Here is a 19,891-nt window from a genome sequence, read left to right as displayed (position 1 = left end):
TCTGTGCTACCATGGCTATACTATTTATACCCACATTAGCTGGATGAGAGAAAGAGAGAGAATGTGTACACGAGCAGGGGAATAACAGCCCTAGCTCATAATGTAGATGTGGCCTTAGATCAGTTTTTAAACCAATTTTGTTAAATGAGCGCAAACCCTTGCATAAACACTCTTCGTTCAGTTTAGCCTTAACTATTACTTCTTTCATATGGCTTGGATAGATAGCAATGGCTACAAAATTTATATCTAGGTTTGATAGCCAGTACAATTCCTGCACCAGAGAGCTGGGGAATGTCTTTCAGGCCCCGTGCGAAAGAACAAAGGGGACACTCAGATATGTGCTCCATCGTTTGTGGTTGGGGACCACAGTCGCATCCAGGTGTTTGTCACATTTTCCATTTAAAGAGGGTTTGCCTACATCTCCCATGAGATGTCCTGATGCAGTTCAATCTGCACCATTCTTTCTGATATAAATCAAAACCCAGTGGTTCCTCAGAAGGGTCAACAACGAGCTGTTTTGAGCAGTCAAAAGGCTCCATGTGGCTCTCCATTGAGTCTCAGCGTCAAAGCTGAGTATAAGGGTCTTGATGTGGTTCCATAGAGGGCTGCAGGATTTGAATCTGGTCTTTGGTGGGTTCTGCAGGTCATTGTGTAGTGGGAGCCTCATGTTTGCATTGACAGGGTTGAGAAAGCAAGATGTCTGGGCAGCTCTTCTAATGGGTGGAGGCTGGATGTGTGACAGGACCTGGAGCCAGTTGTCTGGAGTCGATTTGAGCATCCCTGACACTATGAGTGTGGCGTTATTGAGTTGAACGTTTAGTGTGGCTGCTGTGAGACCGCACTGGCACACGGCATTCAGCCGCAGAATGTACCAAGGCAATTGTTGCTGTTCATAAGGTCCGTGGATTGGAGCCCCATGATATTCCAGCCGATTTCCTGATAAGCGCGACACAAGACCCGACCCTATCGCAGGTGTTGTTGAAAGGTCGAACTCCGGTCCAGCGTTAACACCAAGATACTTTGGGTTAATCTCATGCCTGACTCTCTCGCCATGGAACTGCGCACGGAGTTTGGTATTAGTAATTTGATGGTTCAGATGGAAAGCGGTCACCACTGTTTTTTTTTGAGCTAGGCCTAAGTTTCCAGCATTGGAATTAATCAGCCATTGTGGTAGGATCTAGGATTAGGGTGCAGTTGATGGTATGAAGGCTTGTGTGCTGAATAGGTAGAGCAACATCATCCACACACATGAATTTCCATCACTGGGATATCCACAGTGTATAGATTAAAAAGTATCTGGGCCAGGATGGAGCCTGAGGGATGCCCAAGTTAAGAGTTCTTGGTCTACTGATGTGGCTAATAAGGTGCAGCTTAAAGCAGCAGTCGCCAGTCATTGCTGCCAAGAGAGGGATCGTTTGCCGGCAGTGAATGATGCGGGAGATTGAGGAGGAGGCCCTGTTTCCAGACAGTGTCATATGATGAGGACAAATCAGCCAGGGCAACGATCCCCGTCTTCAACGTCCATTGGAGTCCTGCCCCAATGCAGTCAGTGAGTGAAGCTACTTGTAAGCCTTTACTGATTCCTAACTGACATAAGCTAAACCAGAATAAGCTTGGTTTAAACTGAAGTAAGACTGTCCACACAACCTTTCGCTCTGCTTTAACTAAATCACTTTAAAATCATATCCTAAGTTAAACTGATGCAACTTTCTCAGGTAGACAAGCCCAAGTTAATAAAGACTAATAATCTGTCTGGTAATGGGAATTGTGCATATATTTTTTTTAAGTGAACGCATCAGTCTGAAACTTAGCTCCACATATTAACTGATTCGCTCTCTACACATATATCTGTCTCTATATAGTAACTGATTTGGCCCAGGGACTGTACAGCAATGAAACCTAACTACATGTGACCAATGAAGTGGGGCCAGTTACCTTTTTTTGCAGGTTTCTTGTTGTTGTTTAGCTGCCCGCTGACATCCTGTAACCGTTTTTCTAACTCTTTCTTCTTTTCCTGAGCTAACTCTTCTTTAGATTTTGCTGCTTGCTTTTTCCCACTTGCAGCTGTGGAGGAGGAACGCACAATTTCTGAGACTGCATGGTTGGGGGGAAAAAAAAGTGGACATCACTATTTTACAGGGCACACACAACTAGGCAACTGCTCTGTAGTTACACTGCGAAGATCATGTGACCACACAGCAATTACACATCCCTACAGAGGACAACACACAAAGTTGCCTAGACTCTCAGATAACAATCCCCCTTGACATGATTTTTGTTTGTTTGTGTTAAGATCTCTTGGAAACTATTTTAGAAGATAGAAATATCCATTAATAACCTTGTAGTTACAGGTTACTTACCAGCCACTTATATGGTCAATAGTTACATTGTAATTAAAGAATTGTTACATGGGTTTTCTGCCCTGTAAAACAAAGTGTCCCATTAAAGGTTGTCAGAAGCAGGCATTTGCCATCAAGATTTAGATTTTTCATGCAAGAATTCAGCTGTTTTGTTGCTTAAAAAAAGAGAACTGCAACTGATACAGGCAAAAAATAGCATGTGGCAAGAATGTATTTGCATTAGCTAGGATTAAAATGTTAAGAAGTATCAACAATCCTCATGCTTCAGATCATAAATTAATGCTATCTGAGGTGAGGAAGAAATATCCCCCCACAGTACAGAATTGTATACTTTCGACTGTTGCACATCAGATGTTGGCCACTATCAGAAACAGGACAGATGGCCCACTGGCTTGATCCTGGATCCAAATACCTAAATTCCTCCGTATTATTTTAAAGTAATGATAAACCAAAACCCTCCCACCAACACTTACACAGAATACCCTCTGAACACTAAACATTGCAATAAACAGAATGTGGCAGAAAAGTTTAGTTATATTCCATGGTGTTGACATTGTCACAGACAAAGCCCTGTTCATCAGTGCAGGGTATGCAAACTTCACACGCCTGCACTAATGACACTCTGTGGTTTTCCATGTTAACACAGGCTTTGGTTGCAAAAATAAAATGCTCTGCATACATAATTATTCTGGAGCGTCTCTGAATTGCTCCAGCAGTAAAGGGATTCAGTCAAAATCAAGCTGATACAGTAGAACCTCAGAGTTATGGACACCTCAGGAATGGAGGTTGTTTGTAACTCTGAATAAAACCTTATGGTTGTTCCTTCAAAATATTACAACTGAACAGTGACTTAATACAGCTTTGAAACTTAGTATGCAGAAGAAAAATGCTGCTTTCCCTTTATTTTTTAGTAGTTTACGTTTAACACAGCACTGTACTGTATTTGCATTTTCTTTTTCATCTCTGCTGCTGCCTGATTGCGGACTTTCCGTTCCAAATGAGGAGTGGGGTTGATTGGTCAGTTCATAACTCTGGTGTTTGTAACTCTGAAGTTCTACTGTACATGAAAAAGCAAGAAAAAAACCTATCGAGATGTCAGAAAAAGATAAATTTGCTTAGAGCTCTCTGGAAGTCATGTGGCAGCAAAATGGGCTACTCTGCAGGGATCATGGTTATCTGCTACATTTGCGTCTTTGCTCCCAGAGGTGAGGGGGTGGGGACAAAGCAGAGACCATCCATCAAGGAAGGACAGTCTTACAGTTAAGACACAACTCAGGATATCAGGGGTCAATTCCTGGCTCTGCCACAGACTCTGTGTGTGACTTTGGACAAGTCACTTCATCTCTCTGTGTTGTTTCCCCACCAGGGTTCTCTGTGTTGCTTCTAGGTGTATGCACAGTACCTAGCACAAGGAGGCCTGGATTTCGGTCGTGCTTTCTAGACGCTATCAGAATACAAACAATAAACCCCTCACAGATTCTGGAGGGAAGGAGCGCCGTCCTGGGGAGCTTGGAACCTTCAGCCTTCCATGGAATAGGATTTTGGGGAGGGCAGGAACAGATTAAAGAGGAGGGTCTTGGACATTTCCACTGGGGGAAAGAGGCCTTTTAAAAAAATCACCATCAGATTGCCAACAAGTAATCAATACTTGGAAAAAGAGTTTGATAAGAAGAGGGTCGTAATGAGCAACCCCTCGCCTCCCGTGCCGGGGGGCTGATGGGGAACTCGTGAGCCATGAGGTAACTTACAAAACGGTTTCCTTTGTTTTTTCTGTAAACAAGACTTGACGTATCTCTCCAGTTCTCGTAAAGTGGTGGGCTTCAAGGTTTCAAAATCTATTTCTATCTCGTCGGGGTTGGAGTCCCTGAGGGAAGGTTCCCGGGATTGGATGATGTGCACCACCCGGCCCAGCTTTTCCCCCGGCAGGCGGTTGATGTCCAAGCTGAGCTGCCTCTTCTCGTCATAGGTCATGGGCAAGCCCTCCTCCTCCTCCTCAGAATCGTAGGGTGCAGACACCTGCTTGCCTCCTTTTTTAGGCTGCCTGGAGGGTTTGAAAGCACAAACATGCTCGCGGGTGTATCACGTTCATTTCTCCTCCCCTTGTACCAAATGTTCTATCACGAATGCGGACAGTTATAAACTGTAAACTGGCATGACCACCGATCCCTAATGTTGAGGGATGCTGTCTTGATTCAGGAGAGCACTTAAGCCTTTGTTCAAGACCCAGCGATGTCAGTGGGACTGAAGTATGTACTTATGTGCTGTGTCGAACAGGAATGTTAGTCCTGAATAGGGGCCTAACATCCCATGTCTAGCGCTGAGTCAATTTAGGACACAATTTGGTCTGGCATGTCGGCAGTTGTTACTGACTGTGAGAGCACCACCCCAGTCAATAAGGGGTTACAGAGCTCGTCTGGGCTCAGTAGGCCCCAATCTGCTGCTTATCAATCCTGGAGAAGGGCAGGTCCTTAAAAAGGAGGATCCTGGTTCAGGCTGGGCGGCATTCAAGAACAAACAGAGCTAGTGCACAGAGCCTCCTGTCCCCCGGGGGCCATCTGCTGGGGAACTTGTCAAGAGCAACAACTGAGTGAGCTCCCTGAGGAGACAGAGGGACCAGCTTTGTCCTTACTTTCCTTCTCAGAGACCCAGAACTTAGCCCAGGTTGTTTGGACAAAAGGGGTATGGAGCCCAGATCTTCCCCTCAGGACTACTGCCCTTTACCCTACATGAGACTGCAGGGACGCAACCCTTTTTGTAGGCCGTGGAGGTATTCTGGCCTTTTTCTTTTGGACTTCTTCAACACCTCTCTTCTTCCTGCCCCAGAAGAGGACAGACTCCCTTGGGCACAGCCAGAAAGTTGTACCCCAAGTCTGGAACCCAGACTACAGTCACACCGCCGTCCAGAGAAGGACATCCAAGACAAGAGAAACACCTCACCCCTCACTCCGATAGGGCGCCAGAGAGGTACAACCCATCACAGCACCACAGAACTAGATGATGGATGTAACCCTTTGGAGTGGGCTTCGTTAGGTGAGGACTGCAAGAAACTCACTCGTTTTTCGCTTGGACTTCACTGGGATCAGGTTGGGGCCCTTTCTGTGTTTTACAGTGTGTCTGCATTGGGGGAGAGAAGCCATTTCGGAAAGAACGGGCCAGATCCTGAACCCATGACAGAACTCCCACTGACTTCAACAGGGACCTGGCCCAAAGTAATCGACCCAACCCAGACCCTCTGCCCAGCTGGAACAGAACTGGAGCTTTTTCAAAGTTCTGAAATACAGCACAAGGTTAACTTTTTAACTCCATTTCTCCTTTTCAGCATTTGTAGGCACTTCTGCTAGTCCAGGCCCCCGCTGGCACTGGAGTGGAAGTTCTCATTGGCTAACTAGAGGAAGAAAGCACGAGAAAAAGCCTGATCTGGAGATGCCTTCCTAGCTAACTCCAATGACTGGGGCATTAGAAATAGGATGGATCAATTTCCAGCTCAAGACTCGAGATTCTAATCAGCGTCTGCATTTTGGGGGGGGGGGGGGGCATCTTCATTAATGCTCAGTGCTGGCCTGACTCTGCTCTCCTTGAAGTCAGCGGGAGTTTCACCACTGACTTCAACAGATGCAGAGGTAGGCCCATGCCAAGTGCTTCCGAAATTCTCACCCAAGATGTTTATTCGATGTGACCCTCCAAACCTTGTGTGGTTCCCCATAGGCTAGTATGGATAACAGAAAGCTCATTCTAGAAAACTGGCAAGGGAAGGGAAAGACTAACATATAGGAAGACTCCGGACAAGATGCCAAACACCCACCTGTTAGCTGGAGTCGTGCTGTTTGCTTTTTTAGCTGGTGCTTTCTTCTGCTGAGTCTGTTTTGCTGGTTGGGCCACCTTGGGTTTCTTCTCCTCCTCGGCTTTCACTTTGTGCTTCTCTTTTTCTTTCTCTTTCTCCTTGTCTTTCTTTTTCTTCTCTTTTTCCTTCTTCTCTTTTTTTTTCTTTGGTTTGTTCACGGGCGCTTGCGACAAAGCAGCGAGCTGCTCATGGACGGCCTTCAGCTGTGGGGAGAACAGAAGAGTCGAGCCCCATTATCAACACACTCAACTCTTCCAGGCACAGACAGCATCCATCCACCCACCCACCCAGATGTGCTCACACCTCTCCCATTCACACCAGCAGCTTTTAAAGTTAATCACTGGGCTGAGTCTATTGATTTCAACTGGGAGACTCTGTTTGATTTTTAGTAACCTTTCTTTAAAGAGTTAAATACGGGTCCACGGAAGTTGACCCTCAGGAGAAAACTTAGTTCCCATTCTTTAGGCAAATGAAAAGTAGCCACCTCTTGAGTGGAGAAACTCATGGAAAAGTAGGCAATTTAGTAGTTAGGACTGGGGTATCAGGGTAGTTGGGTTCTATTCTTGGCTCTGCCAATGACCTGCTGGGTAAGTCACTTGATTATTTAGGTATGTTCTGGTGGCACTTGGAAACCGCAACCAAGCCCCCCTTGTGTTTGGCGCTGCACGTACACATAAGAGACAGTCCCTGCCCTGCAGAGCTTACAGCCAAGACAGCCAATAGGAGAGAGAAAAGAAGTATCCTTAACCTCATATTACACAAAGGGACCTGAGACCCAGCGAAACTTGCCCAAGATCACAAAGGGAGCAGGTGGTACACTTGAGTATGCCTGAGTTTCCCTGCCTATAAAATGGGTGTGATAATCTTTTCCTAGATTATCCCAGGGGTGTTGTGGGGTTTCATTCATATTTGCCAATTGCTTTGGGATCCTTGGAGGAGCCATGCAATAGAAGTGCCAAGTATTGTTGTTACAAAGAAAAATTAACCTTCTTTTGAAAACATTTCCCGTAGACTAGGTTTTTCCTGCATCATAAAGGCTGGGGGGGGGGGGGGGGGGAGAATATCTTGATTGCCAGGTCTCAGCCCAGAGGAGATTTTTACAACAAATTGATACCCACAAGTGCTGCTCTACTCTGCATTTTGTAGACGTGCACACCACATGCACAGACACACTGCTCACTATGGAGAGGCTGCTCGGAGCTGGCCTGCCGCTCACCTGCTCCTGGAGCTCGGCCAGTCTGGTCGCTCGCTCTTCTTCAGAGTCGGAGCTGTCGGAGTCAGATGAGCTCTCCTCGCTGCTGTGGCTGCTTTCCGTGCTTTTACTGACAACTGGCGCCGTCGGAGGAGGTGGGGGCGGGGGCTCCACGGGCTCATCCGGCATCTTTGCAAATCTCATCTCGAAGACGTCCTGCAGAGGTTGTTGGATTCAGAGCGACAAAGATGCCTCAGCCACAACGACCTCATTCTGCATCTTTTAAGATCATTATTAAGGCCATGCTAGGAACCCTGATCAATTGTGTGGGACAGACAAGTAACTAGGAAGCATTCCTTGCCCCAGAGAGTTTAGGGTCTAAAGTCGTAAGAGGTGGATCCAAGCTCCTTGGAAGTCAATGGAAAGACCCTTAACAGGAGTTGGATCACACTTTAATCTCTCTTTGTAAAATCGTCTGAGACTTGCTTAGGGGCAGATTATCAGATATATCCCTCCTGTGAGGTTCTTACACCTTCCTCTGAAGTATCTGGCTCTGACTACTGGCAGAGACCAGACACTGCGCTAGATGGACCATGGGTCTGGCAATTCCCTGTGCATTTGTTTTCTTCATAACTACTTACTTGCTGCTCTGCTGCTTGGTTAGACTCTCGCTCTAGGATTTAGCTCCTCCGTCCAGTTCAGAAAAAACCCTGCCAGTATCGACACTAACAGTACCTCTTGTTTGCGAGTGTGAGAACATCTGCTGCAACAGCCTGGGAGGTTGGCTTTAGGCTGGTATGTTGCTAGCATAGTTTTCAGACTGCACAATTTCTCCCACTTCTTCAACGGGGCGTTCAGAGGGGTGTATTATGTAAACGCAAGGTCACTGTCCTAGCACCTTGCGAAGCAATGATTAGGCCATACTTTGAACAGAGTGTTCAGCTTTGAGTCACAGCATGTGAAGAACAGGGTACCGCACAGGGCATCTATGGCCCTTTCCAAATACCAGGGCAGTCAAGGACCCTCCTGGATTGACACCAAGAGGCGCTGAGCGTGCTCAGAACCTTGAAGGCTCCTCCTAAGGGGGAACTAAAATGTACTCTCTGCAAGACGCATTTGCCAGCATCTTTACCTGGAGCTTCCTGGCCATGGCTACAACTTCGTGGTCTGGGGGATTGTACTTGTAACAATTAGAGAACATTAACCGAATATCCGCTGCAAAACCTTGTGCGTCCTGGTATTCCCGGCTGTCCATTTTTTTCTGCAAACAAATAGCCAAAGGGGGAGGGAGGGGAAAAAAGCCATAAGCAAAATGCATTCATAGCGACTGCACAGACGAAAGGTGCATCACAGAGAGAGCAGAGTAGTTAAAAAACTGTTAGCTTACGACAGCAGCAGTTCGGTCTAGCTTGCTTAATTCAAGCTGCTAAGTGACATCGAGGCTTCAGATAATATTTTAAATAAATCGAATCCTTTGACTGTTGTATCACAGTGATTTTAACTCTAATATTCCAAGAAGTTCTGTTTAAACTGACAGTCTATGAAAGGTCGCAAGAGTTCATTTTCTACTAGAAATGAGGGTTCTGGAAAAAAGATGCAACTTTGCCTCTGCCAAAAGAGGTAACAAAATTCCAGTGTGATGCCAAAGAGGGAGCGCACTGAGGGGTCACCCTTCTCGGTGTCTCTTCAATCACAGTCCCTGTCCCATTCCACCAGGTTTTCAAACTTTAAGGGGCTAGATCCTCAGTGGGTGCATATCACCACCCCGCAGTTGCAGCTAATAGAGTGGTGGTGATATAAACCAGCTGAGACTCTGGCACACAGGTCTGCTCCTTAAAACTCTACCCTGTGCCCTTGATCCTAGATAATATATAGCACAATGTCAAGGGTAAATGCTGCAAAACATTAATGGGATGAGCAAGGGTTTGCAGGACGGGACACTAAGAACAGAACAGAGAAAGGAACACTGGAAGCTAGGGTCATCAGAGGACAAAGTTACAGTCATTTGGGTGCATTAAATGTGCATTTCCATCCCGTAACATGTTGGGATTTTTTTCTCCCCTCGAAGATTCATAGATTTTAAGGCCAGGAGAGACCATTAGGGTCATCTAACCTGACATCCTGCATAACACAAGCCGGAAAATTCCACTCAGTGATTCCTGAATGGAGTCCAACTGAAGTTGAGCTATAGTCTGTCTTTTAGAAACCATCCCATCCTGACTTAATGACTCCAAGTGATGGAGAATCTAACGCAGCCCTTGGGAAGCTGTCCCAATCGCTAATTACCCTCTCTGCATTAGCTAATTGTTACAAGGTAAAAAAAAATTGCACCTTATTTCCAGTCAGAATTTTTCCAGTCTCAGCTTCCACCCATTCCTTTTCAGTTTAACCTCAACTCTGAACTCCCGGGGTTTGTAATGCTTGTTTAGAGAAACACTGCAGCCGTCTTGGAGCAATGTTTTACTCTTCAGTTAGAGAGACAAACTCAGCCTTAAGTCCAGTTCAACTGTAGGGCAGTGGGATATTTTCCTGCAAGACTTCATTCCGATAGACTTACGAGATTTGTGGGTGCCCAGCAATTTCTTTTACAGAATGTGTAAAATCTAACTGTGTAGGCTTGATTTATATCTACCATATAGAAATGCTGCATTGCTGAATGGTTAAAAGCCTCCATTTTGCAGCTCTCTGTACCTGTATCTCTCCTTAAAACGAGGAGGGTTTTGCATGCAGAGGGACTGCAGGCTTGGTATGGTAAAATTCACCCTGTACAGAGGGCAGGTGGAAAGCATATGTACCACTTAAGCCAAAGGCTCCAATATTTGGTCCTAGTGCATACAGAATTCCCATTCACTTCATTGGGAGACACACATGTGTAAGGGCTATGGAATGAGCCTTGTAATTAACTCCAACAGGTTCAAGTGGGACTTCAGTGGCAGATAGGTCTTGTGCTGGCAATCTACACAGATGTGAATTTCATCCTTACTGAACTCATTTTGGTAGGAAATCTGGATTCAGAGCAGTGACCTTACTACACTAGCACTTCACACTGCCACGAGAAAGCTTGACAGACATGGCTGTGTAACAAGATCCCATTTGGGGGGATTTAATAAGCCAGAGAACGCCTCTGAGCTGCAGGACTGGGGTGGGCGAGGGAAGAGACAGATTTGTGCTCCTGCAGATCAAGAGCAGTTTGGCCTTGTATGAAAAACATTCCGGGCCAATTCCAAAACAAAACAATACATTAAAACTAAAGAGTTCTGTTACTTTAAAATATGCCTTCCTACTGGAAAGGCCTTTTTGAGAATCTTGTGTTGGTTTGGCAGGTCCACTGGCTGATTATTGCACACATCAGTGTGTGAGGGTTCGGTTCCATCCAAAACCAAAGGTTTTCTAACTCCAGGGCCTTTTGATCACTGGATTTTTTTTTACAAATTTTTGTTTTAAAGAAAATTCACTCAGGAAAGACTGAGAATATGGACGTCAAATGGCTGCATGAAATGCCTTTGGGTTCTTGACTTGCCGAGCTGCTTAGGCGCTCGCAGATGAGGGAAGTTTGCAATTGCAAGTCAGAATGAGAGAGTCTGGTGAGAGAGGGGACAGGAAAGGCTTAGGCCCGGCTCTGCTGCAATCAGGTGTGAATGCAGCACCTGTCGCTACACCTGAGCTAGCTTTAATTCACCTAGTTTGTGTGCCATGGCAGCAGGATTTCAGTGCAGGTTAGCTGCCCAGGTATATTTAAGCCTCTGCTTCTGCAGCTACCCTGCTATCGGTCTATGAACCTGCTAGATCAACGCTAGCTTGGACATGGCTGCTGTCGCACCTCCGACTGCAGTGTAGACACCTTTAGGCACCCAACTTTCACGGCCTCTCTTCAGAAAGCCAGCCTTAGGGCTTATGGAGTCTTTTAAATTAGTAATTTCATAACAGGAGACCCTGGTGCCCCAACTGTGTGGCTCAGGGACAAGGGAGTAGACCCTCAGCAGGCATAAATCAGGGTTTCTCCATCGCCTTCCATAGCGCTGTGACAATTTACATCAGCTGGGATTCAGTCCAGGACTCTTCATAACCCGCTTGCAAGTTATATGAACTCATAGGTTAGTTCTTTTAAACCTAGAGGAAATTACCCCCGGAACAGCTGCAATTAAAGAAAGCTTTGTAACTCCCTGAAGAAAAAAAAAAAGTCCCCCTGCTTTAAAACCCTGAACTGGGCTGCTCCGAAACCACAGCAGTTTGCTTCAAGAAAATTCATGAACTTGCACCTTTAACTTCCTGGAGGCCAATGGTTTATTCTTGAAGCAAATCCTCTAACAGGGCAACTGCCGAGTATGGTTACTTGTATTCTCCGAGGTAAATAAAGGGCAAACACATCCATATTTCTGTCTGCAGTGACAAAGAGAGACCTAATGGCCAGTGCACAGGGCTGGGAGTCAGGCGCTCTGGGTTCTGTTCCCAGGTCTCGCACTGGGTGATCTTGGGCATAACGTTTCAGCTTCCTGTGCCTAAGTCTTCCCATTTGGAAAACAGGGATGATGCCTCAGCACTGAGAAGAGGGCGGAGTAATATTTGTCCTTGGATACAGCTATGGGAATTGCAAAGGATGAGTCCTGAGTCCAGGCTCCATGCAATTATTTTTAGTCTATTTGAGTGTAATTACCAAATAACCTGCAGCAGCCACAGAGTTGTTAAATGAATCCATCCTCTTTCACTGATCTAGTGTACTCCAGAACCCCCTCAATGTGTATCATTCCTGCTCGCCACTCCACCGAACAGTTCCACTCTCTGCTAACCATGGAGGACTTACACACTGTACAGCACCAGTTTTGCTCTGTGATGCTCCTGGAATTTACATGGGCACACGCTCATTAAGAGTAGAAACTTCTGCAAGGAATCGGACAGGAGAGTCCTACAGTTCCCTCAGCTCTTCCCATTCTGTCTTGATCGACTTTACCCTGCAGCACCGCCTTGGTACACTTTCCCACTCTGCACTAAAGATCCTTTCTTGGTCCGCCGGCCTGTCAGAATTAGCTCAGTTGTATTACCTCATCATCTCTCCTTTTCTGGAGACAGCCCTGGCAACCAGCCCAGCCCACCTTACTGGTACAAGCACAGTCAGAAAGTACCCTCCAAACCATCCGAGATATACCTACTATACAATTCACTGCAGGGCCTTAGACAAATACCGACCGAGACATGAAATATTAACTCTGCAGAATTAACCCTCACACATCCAGGGAGCAGGAGTGACAGGAACACACAAGCCCATGTACTCTAGTTGCTAAAGAGGTTAATTTCTGCATAATGCTCCAGGGACTGTGGCTGCACTCCACATACCAGCACACTGATCGTCACTACAGAACTGAACTCGGGACCTTCAGACCCATAAACAAAGCCCAGTGGCACTTGTGCTAGAGGCGATGTAACATTCTGTTAATGTAACAATGTACAGGGCCTGTCTCAATTAAATCACACTATGGTCATTTATGAAAAAGTACCAACAAGCCAAGGGTGACAGCAATACAGTTCAGAAGAAAATAATCCCAGACAGCACTTCAAAGAGAATTTATTAAGAAAAATCCTACCCCACGAGAGGCAGTTCCAGAGTCTTTATCTATAAAAGACTCTACAGGGTTCATTGTTAATTTGTCTCCAACCTTCCCAACGGTACTAATAAAGTACAGACTGCAAATGGGAGGAGAATGTCACTCAGTTGCATAGACAGTGCAGTCAGAGGTCCACGTTTTATATATTGCAGTTAAAAATTTGAGGTCCATAAAAGCACCAAAAGCCAATGGAGAGGACCCTGAGTGTGAATTTAGTGCTGGCCAAAGAAACCACAGTGTTCTCAAATAGCTCTGTTTTTCATAAAAACATGAATAATACACAGAACTCATCTAAAGCATCTTGCTTCCACAGATTGTTGGGCAAAACCCTGGCCCCACTGAAGTCAATGGACTTCATTAGGATCAGGATTTCATTCCTTAGCTCTATATCGTGGGGGCTGGGGGGAAGGGCGAGGCAGAAATCCCACTTGCCTTACTCACTTGGGACATGATCTTGCAAGGTGCTACACATCTCTGGAAAGGCCCTCTGCACCTTTGGCTTCCAATGACATCAAGAAAGCTGAATGCACTTGGCACCTTCAAGGACTGGGCCCAAAAATAGTCCACTGAAGTCAATGCAGTACTCCAGTGAGATAGCCAAGAAGGATCCAGCCATCGGTAATTTACTGACTGTTCTTAACACAAGACAACAGAGGTGCTGGAACAATTTGTATAGCGGGGGTGCTGAGAGCCACTGAGTCAAACTGTAAAACCTGTCTATGATGGAAACCACTTCAAGCCATGGGGTGCGGCAGCACCCCCAGCACCTATGCGAGACAGCTAGAGAAGATTTTATTCATAGCTCCAAAAAAATCGTATTACCAAAATGGGAGTCTGTACTGGGGTAAGGCAGGGACTGGGCCAGGGACAGTCAGCTTTGGAACAAATATCCTTCCAAACCTCATTAAAGAAACCAGAGATCTTTACAGATATTCAGGGCTGAATTTGGAACCGTGTGCATGCAGTAGTGGGGAGTAAATAACTGCAAGGGCATGACCCCACCCAATTGCATCCACAGATATTTAACTGGAGAATTACAGACTTTGTTAGGGGTCCTCTTAAAAATTAGGGCCTTGGTCTAAATTTCTTAATTCCAGATGATTAACTCAAACACTTCAACACTGTCAGCAAAATTTCTCACGAAGGGAAAAGGGAGCCGTGTGAAAGTAATAATAATAAAACCCTACAATCTAATAGCCATATCCTGCAAACACTTCTAGGCCGCAGCAAATTTACTCACGTGAGCAGCACGGGTACTGGAACAATTTGTATAGTGGGGGTCCTGAGAACCATCGAACCGAACTGTAAACCCTGTATATAACGGACACCGCTTCACGCCAGGAAGTGCAGCACGCCTAGTTCCAACAGTCCCAGTGGCCTTAATGGAATGCCTCTTGTCAATAAAATTACTCATGTGCAAAAGAATTAACAGGATCGTGCTTTAAGCCAGGTATGTCCTTTAGGACCTCCAGGGTATCCTGTCTGTCTGTCTGATAGCCCACATCCTGCAAACACTTAAGCTTGTAACTTTACCCATGATTAGCTCCAATGGGATTACTCCTCTGCATAAGTGCTTGCAGGATTGGGGCCTTAGAATGTAAATTCTCCATGGCTGAGACAAACAGATTGTTTGGTCTATAAACGTTGCAGGTGTCTTTCCTTCCTGTATGTATTCCAGTTCCATTGCAGGGCAAGGATAGAGGCAGGAATGTCAATCCAACAGAATCACATAGACGCAGAGCTGGGAGAGGCCTGAAGAGGTCATCTAGTGCAGCCCCTGGCACTAAGGCAGGCCCAAGTAAACTAAACCATCTCTAGATGTTGGTCTAACCTGTTCTTTAAAACCTCCAATGATGGGGATTCCACAACCTCCCTTGGTAACCTGTCCTTGTACTTAACTACCCTTATTGTTAGAAGGCTTTTCCTAATATCTAACCTAAATCTCCCTTGCTGCAAACTAAGCCAATTAGTTCCTGTCCGACCTTCAGTGGACATGGAGAGCAATTGATCACCGTCCTTATTGTGTAAACAATAAGAATCAAAGTCAATCTATGCTAGATTAAAACTTCCGGGGCTGAGAGTGCTACTGAGGCAGACAGTCAGACTGCTCAAGGCAGGAGGAAGGAACTGTTCCAAAATGATCTACGGGAGAACACTAGTAAGCTTGAAAGAGAAAGTCCCATCAATGGTCTGATCCTGCTCCCTCTGAAATCAATGAAAGTTCTGCTGCTGGCTTTGATGGCAGCAGGATTGGGCTCCTGGTCAGCACTGCAGCTGCTGACATCTGGAAGTGAGTGGGGAAAATGGACACATGAAGCTGAGCATAGATTTTCTGGCAGTGGGTACGGTTCTGTGATCTCATCCATGCGGACGGAGCCTCAGGGCCACCTGGAGCCCAATGGGCCTCCATGGGAATCCACAAAGCAAATCTGAAGGGCAGAGGATAGAGCATGGCAATCCAAACAGGACACTGCCCACCCCATGCATCCCAGAGGAGCCTCCACTGCTGGTCACCCAAAGATAGCAAAGGTGGCAGCTCCATCCTAGGGCCGAAATGCCAGGGGGACCTCAGCCCTCCAGTGGGGACATGGACAACACCTCTCTCTCACCCATCCCCTACCCCTGAGAGAAAAGGAAAACGAGTCAAGAAAACACTTGCGCCCTCCCCTCAATCAGCACTGCAGAAGATATAGGCTGAAAAGTCTTTCAGTCTCCCACATCGCCGGCATTGATCTGCTCTGGTCTCCTCCTACTACAAACCATAGTCCATGCGGCCCTTCCTGCTGCCTGCCTACTCCACGTTGGTCTGCCTCCCACGTAATGACACATGTACCAAAAGCCATTGGAGCCATTGTCCCACGCTCTTAACCTGGACCCAGCCAGCGCACCAGGGCTCTGCCACCGTTTCCCCCGTCTCTTGCCTACAACAGAATCCCTTCTCTGCTGTACAACCAGCGCTCGTGCAAACTCAACTCACCCAAGCGTCTTTCCTTTTCTCCTCCCAGGAAGTCGCTGGAGGCCCCTTTAGCTCGGCTTGGCTCAGTGGCAAATCTAAAACGAAATCCTGAGCGCTGGGATGGCTCGGGTTTACAGAGTGAGGGCAAATACAAGCTCAGAATAAGGATGGTCTTTGAGTCATCACTCCACAAGTGGCTGCTTGCAGCATCTCAGCCAGCAGAGAGCCGGCCCTGGGTGGGGTAAACATTCCCGATAACGATACTTAGCACATACGTAGGGTCTTACAAACATCAGTCCTTGCAACACCCCTGTGAGGTAGGGAAATATTATTATCCCCATTTTACAGATGGAGAAAATGAGGCACAGATAGGTGAAATGATTTGCTCAAGGCTTAGAACTCACGAATTGTTGGCTCCTCACCTCAGGCTTCATGCAGTAGCTCATGCTGATAAAATTCTCTCCCTTAAAAAATAGACTGCAGTAGTAATCCCAGACACTGCAGCATCACTTGGAAGATCTTTTGGACCATTATTATCGTGCATAGAAGTAGTGGATGGGATTTTCCAAAGCACCTAAGTGACTTAGGAGCACTCAGAAAAAGGATGGTGACTGAGGAGCACTGGGTCTCTTAAGTCACTTAGGTATTTCTGGAAATCCCACTCATTGGCTTTAAGGGGAGCAGGTTTAAGCCCTCAACATAAAAAGTAAAAGCTAGCAGGAGCATCTTCATCTCTTGCCTGTGGGTGGAAAAATCTCATTTCAACCAACAGAGATTCCTATGGCCGATTGACCAGCAGAACGGGGGCAGTGGGGGGGCAACATGGAGACCTGCGGATGGAGGGAAACCTCCACGCCCCAAAAGAAAAGCACATTGACGTTCAAACCAAGGTAAGCTAAGTTGAAATACAGGCTTCTCTACAAGGCAGCCATGAACCACTGCTAGCTAGCAACACTGCTACATTTGTAACATCTACCACCGCGGAGTGAACAGGTGATAATCAGGTCCCACCTGGTGTCACACAGAGACCATCCAGAGCCCACGCCACACAAACAACTGATGGGAAGGCAGTGACTGCTGTACATGGGGTTCTATGGATCGAACCCTATGAAATACCGCACATCCTGTGTTCAGAGCACAGCGCTGCCAAGGGGGCGTTTGTTTAGATAGCCAGACTATCTGCTCAGGGAGCTGTTGGCACTGTGCAGTGTGGAGTACAGGGAAACATTCCAGGACGTGGAAAAAGGGAAACAAAATAGAAAAAAAAAAATCTGAATGGTCCACAAATCTGGTCAATTTTACACCCCACCCATCAAGAACTGACCTACTGCAAGAGCAGCAGCCCCTCTTCTATTCGCAACCAGAGAGCTAAGACACCCTGCAAAAGAGGTGGTAAATGTGGACGTACTTTCACAGTACTGAGATCCATGGGGTGTTTGATAATATCATGATAGTCATGTAATTCCAAGGCCTCTGCATCGACAGGCTTGTAAAAGGGCCATGCGTAGGCTGCGTGTTTCTTAGAAAGCATCTCCTTCAGGATGCTGTCACAGTACTTGAGGTGCTCGGAGAGTTTGCCCTTTTTCCCCGCATGCTGGGGGACCTCCCCATCTTCGAGGTCTTTCTTTGGTGGCTTGATTGGCCGGCCGCCGCTCTCTCGGCGAGCAACGACTTTCGCCTGCTTGGGGTCTGACAGCGGGATGGGCGACTCGCTCCGGCTGGCAGTGATGGCTGAGGTGGTGGGCGTGGTCGTGTCTGCTTTTCGCTTCACTCCCTTTTTCTGAAACAAAGAACAGGTGGTTGGGAATACAGGTCCTGCCTGCAGACTGTGCTGGCAAGGGCCATTTCAGGACCTGATCCTGCTCAGCCAGCACAACCGATTCCTGCCACATAGCCTGATTCTCTTCTTACTTACACCAGGTTTACATGGCTGTAACTCCATTGACTACAACGGGAGCTGTCCCTGAGTATTACTGATGTGAGGAGAGAACCAGGCCCTTGGGGAGCAACAGTGTTTTCTTGCAAAACTCAGTTTTTACTAGCCTCTTTAATATGCAGGTGAAATGTACCTAAAATATATGGGTGACTAGGAAAGGAGTTATTTGTGCACAGAGTGCATTCGGAATGAAAGAGATGTCTGTGCAGTGTGGATTTAGCTGGCAGAAGATTTGGGTTACAAATTTGCAAATTCAAGGGTTAATTCTGTGGGAAATAGAAAATCCCAAACAAAAAGCTCCATGATTATTAACAGACGCAACCTTCTCTCACCTTGTGGCATGAATCTGTAAATGGATGGTACAGGTAGTTCTGAAGTGCTAATGCCCCCATTGGCTGGAACATGTGAAGAGGATTTAAATTATAGTCATGCCATTTACGGTATTAGGACTTATTTGTGTTTGTACAAAGTCTAGTACAATAGGATCCAGATCTCGATTATAACCTCTGGGTGCTACCATGACATCACTAGTAGTATCTAGCTCTTACATAGCACTTTTTATCTTTAGATCTCAAAGTACTTTTACACAAAGGAGACCAATATCATTATCTCCATTCTATAGGTGGGGAAACTGAGGCACAGAAAGAGGATGTGATTTGGCCAAGGTCCCCCACAGCAACCGAGTGGCAAAACCGGTACTAGAATGCATATGCCCTGTGTTCCAGTCCAGGGCTCGCTATCCTCTACAGAACATTGTTAACAACCCTGTTTTAAAGTTAAATTTCAAGCAGAAAAAAAAAATCTTGTGTCACTAGATTAACACTTTCATCCAATTTCTTTAAAAAAATGGTATTCAGCCAGCAGCTGTTTGGAGCAGTAATTTAATTTACTGGGAAATTAAATTAGCCAATTAAATAGTAAAATACAGGCGTACAATTGGTAGCAGAATACAATCAGTAAGAAAGACAGAACTTGCCGATCCTACTGATATTTCTCGGGTTCTCAAAGCACAAAGCTGCTTTCAATACCTTCCAGCTGGAGTGCCCTCCTGCAGTCTTTACTGTAACAAAACTCTCACTGACTGCCCTGGAGTCAGGAATGCAGGATCAGGCCCTTCCTGATTTGCGCTATGCCCGTTTGAAACAAAAATGGAGCTGTATGTTCGTTGGGCCTGCTCTTGAACCTGAAAGGAGCAGTCCTACCAAAATCTACGGACAACTGGTGAGAGCAGGGAGTTCTTAGGTGTGGTAGGGCACTGGGCCTCAGAGGCCATTACGTTCATGCAGCCTCGTAGCTGGCTAACTGGTGGTGATATCTGTGGAGTTGGAAAGTCAAATGCAAAGGGAAGTAACTCATGTTTCTGACCAGTGGTTGCCTGTCTAAAAATGCGATACTGCCAAGAGAAAGACGGTTGGTTGCTCTGTTTACCTTGACTACAGGTGGCGTGGGAGGAACCACTGTCATAATCGGAGCGGTAGGAGGAGGAGCAGCGGCAGGAGGAGGAGCAGTTACAGGCGGGACGTTTGCGGTGATGGTTGGCACAGGCGTGGCAGCGATAACGGGTGTCTGAGAGACAGCTGGAGGGACGTTCTGGAAAGGGGCTGGCGGGGAGACAGATGACACGGCCGCTGCTTGCTGCGCTCCTTTAAAACGATACAATTAAACACATGTGACATAGCACATTCAATAGCCACTCAGCTAGCTCGACCAAGAGAGGCTGTTGCCTCTGGACTCTACAGCAATGACCGTCTGGACCTTTCCGCTCTCTCTGCAGTGTCTGGATGCCCATATGTGAGCAAACTGCTCCAAGCCCTGACTGTCACTCTGCTGTTATGGGACAGTTTCTGTTTTCCCTTCCAGTCTCTCTCAGAACTAGCCTGTGCTCAGCAAAGAAGGAGACCGATGGGAGGGTAGGGAAGGGTGTGGATTCTCTAGAAAGGACGACTGTTCACAGCAGGAAAACCTCCGCTGGGTTCAATCTGCTTTTGCTACTGCTCTGTGCAGCT

The 19,891-nt window shown here is 46.5% G+C and overlaps 1 protein-coding gene across 4 annotated transcripts in view; it reads right to left on the bottom strand.

Moving 5' to 3' along the window:
• BRD3 (bromodomain containing 3) overlaps positions 1 to 19,891 on the bottom strand; it is a 53,960-nt gene that overhangs the window by 5,409 nt on the left and 28,660 nt on the right. The window contains exons 5-12 of one of the 4 annotated variants that reach the window (XM_050926987.1): positions 19,314 to 19,528; positions 17,358 to 17,729; positions 8,526 to 8,654; positions 7,418 to 7,609; positions 6,163 to 6,404; positions 4,109 to 4,401; positions 2,361 to 2,422; positions 1,979 to 2,064 (exon numbers count right to left, since the gene is read on the bottom strand). In XM_050926987.1, coding sequence (XP_050782944.1) covers positions 2,394 to 2,422; positions 4,109 to 4,401; positions 6,163 to 6,404; positions 7,418 to 7,609; positions 8,526 to 8,654; positions 17,358 to 17,729; positions 19,314 to 19,528 — 1,472 coding nt within the window. In that variant the 3' untranslated portion in view covers positions 1,979 to 2,064; positions 2,361 to 2,393. Of the gene's footprint in view, positions 1 to 1,935; positions 2,095 to 2,360; positions 2,423 to 4,108; positions 4,402 to 6,162; positions 6,405 to 7,417; positions 7,610 to 8,525; positions 8,655 to 17,357; positions 17,730 to 19,313; positions 19,529 to 19,891 lie in introns of those variants that run through there. The other 3 variants (XM_050926986.1, XM_050926984.1, XM_050926985.1) reach the window with 3 other exon arrangements.

Source organism: Gopherus flavomarginatus, chromosome 17 (genome assembly GCF_025201925.1).
Source record: "Gopherus flavomarginatus isolate rGopFla2 chromosome 17, rGopFla2.mat.asm, whole genome shotgun sequence".
NCBI classification, from domain to species: domain Eukaryota; kingdom Metazoa; phylum Chordata; order Testudines; family Testudinidae; genus Gopherus; species Gopherus flavomarginatus.
Note: the sequence above shows the minus strand (reverse complement) of the source record. Positions and strands in the feature narration are given on the sequence as shown.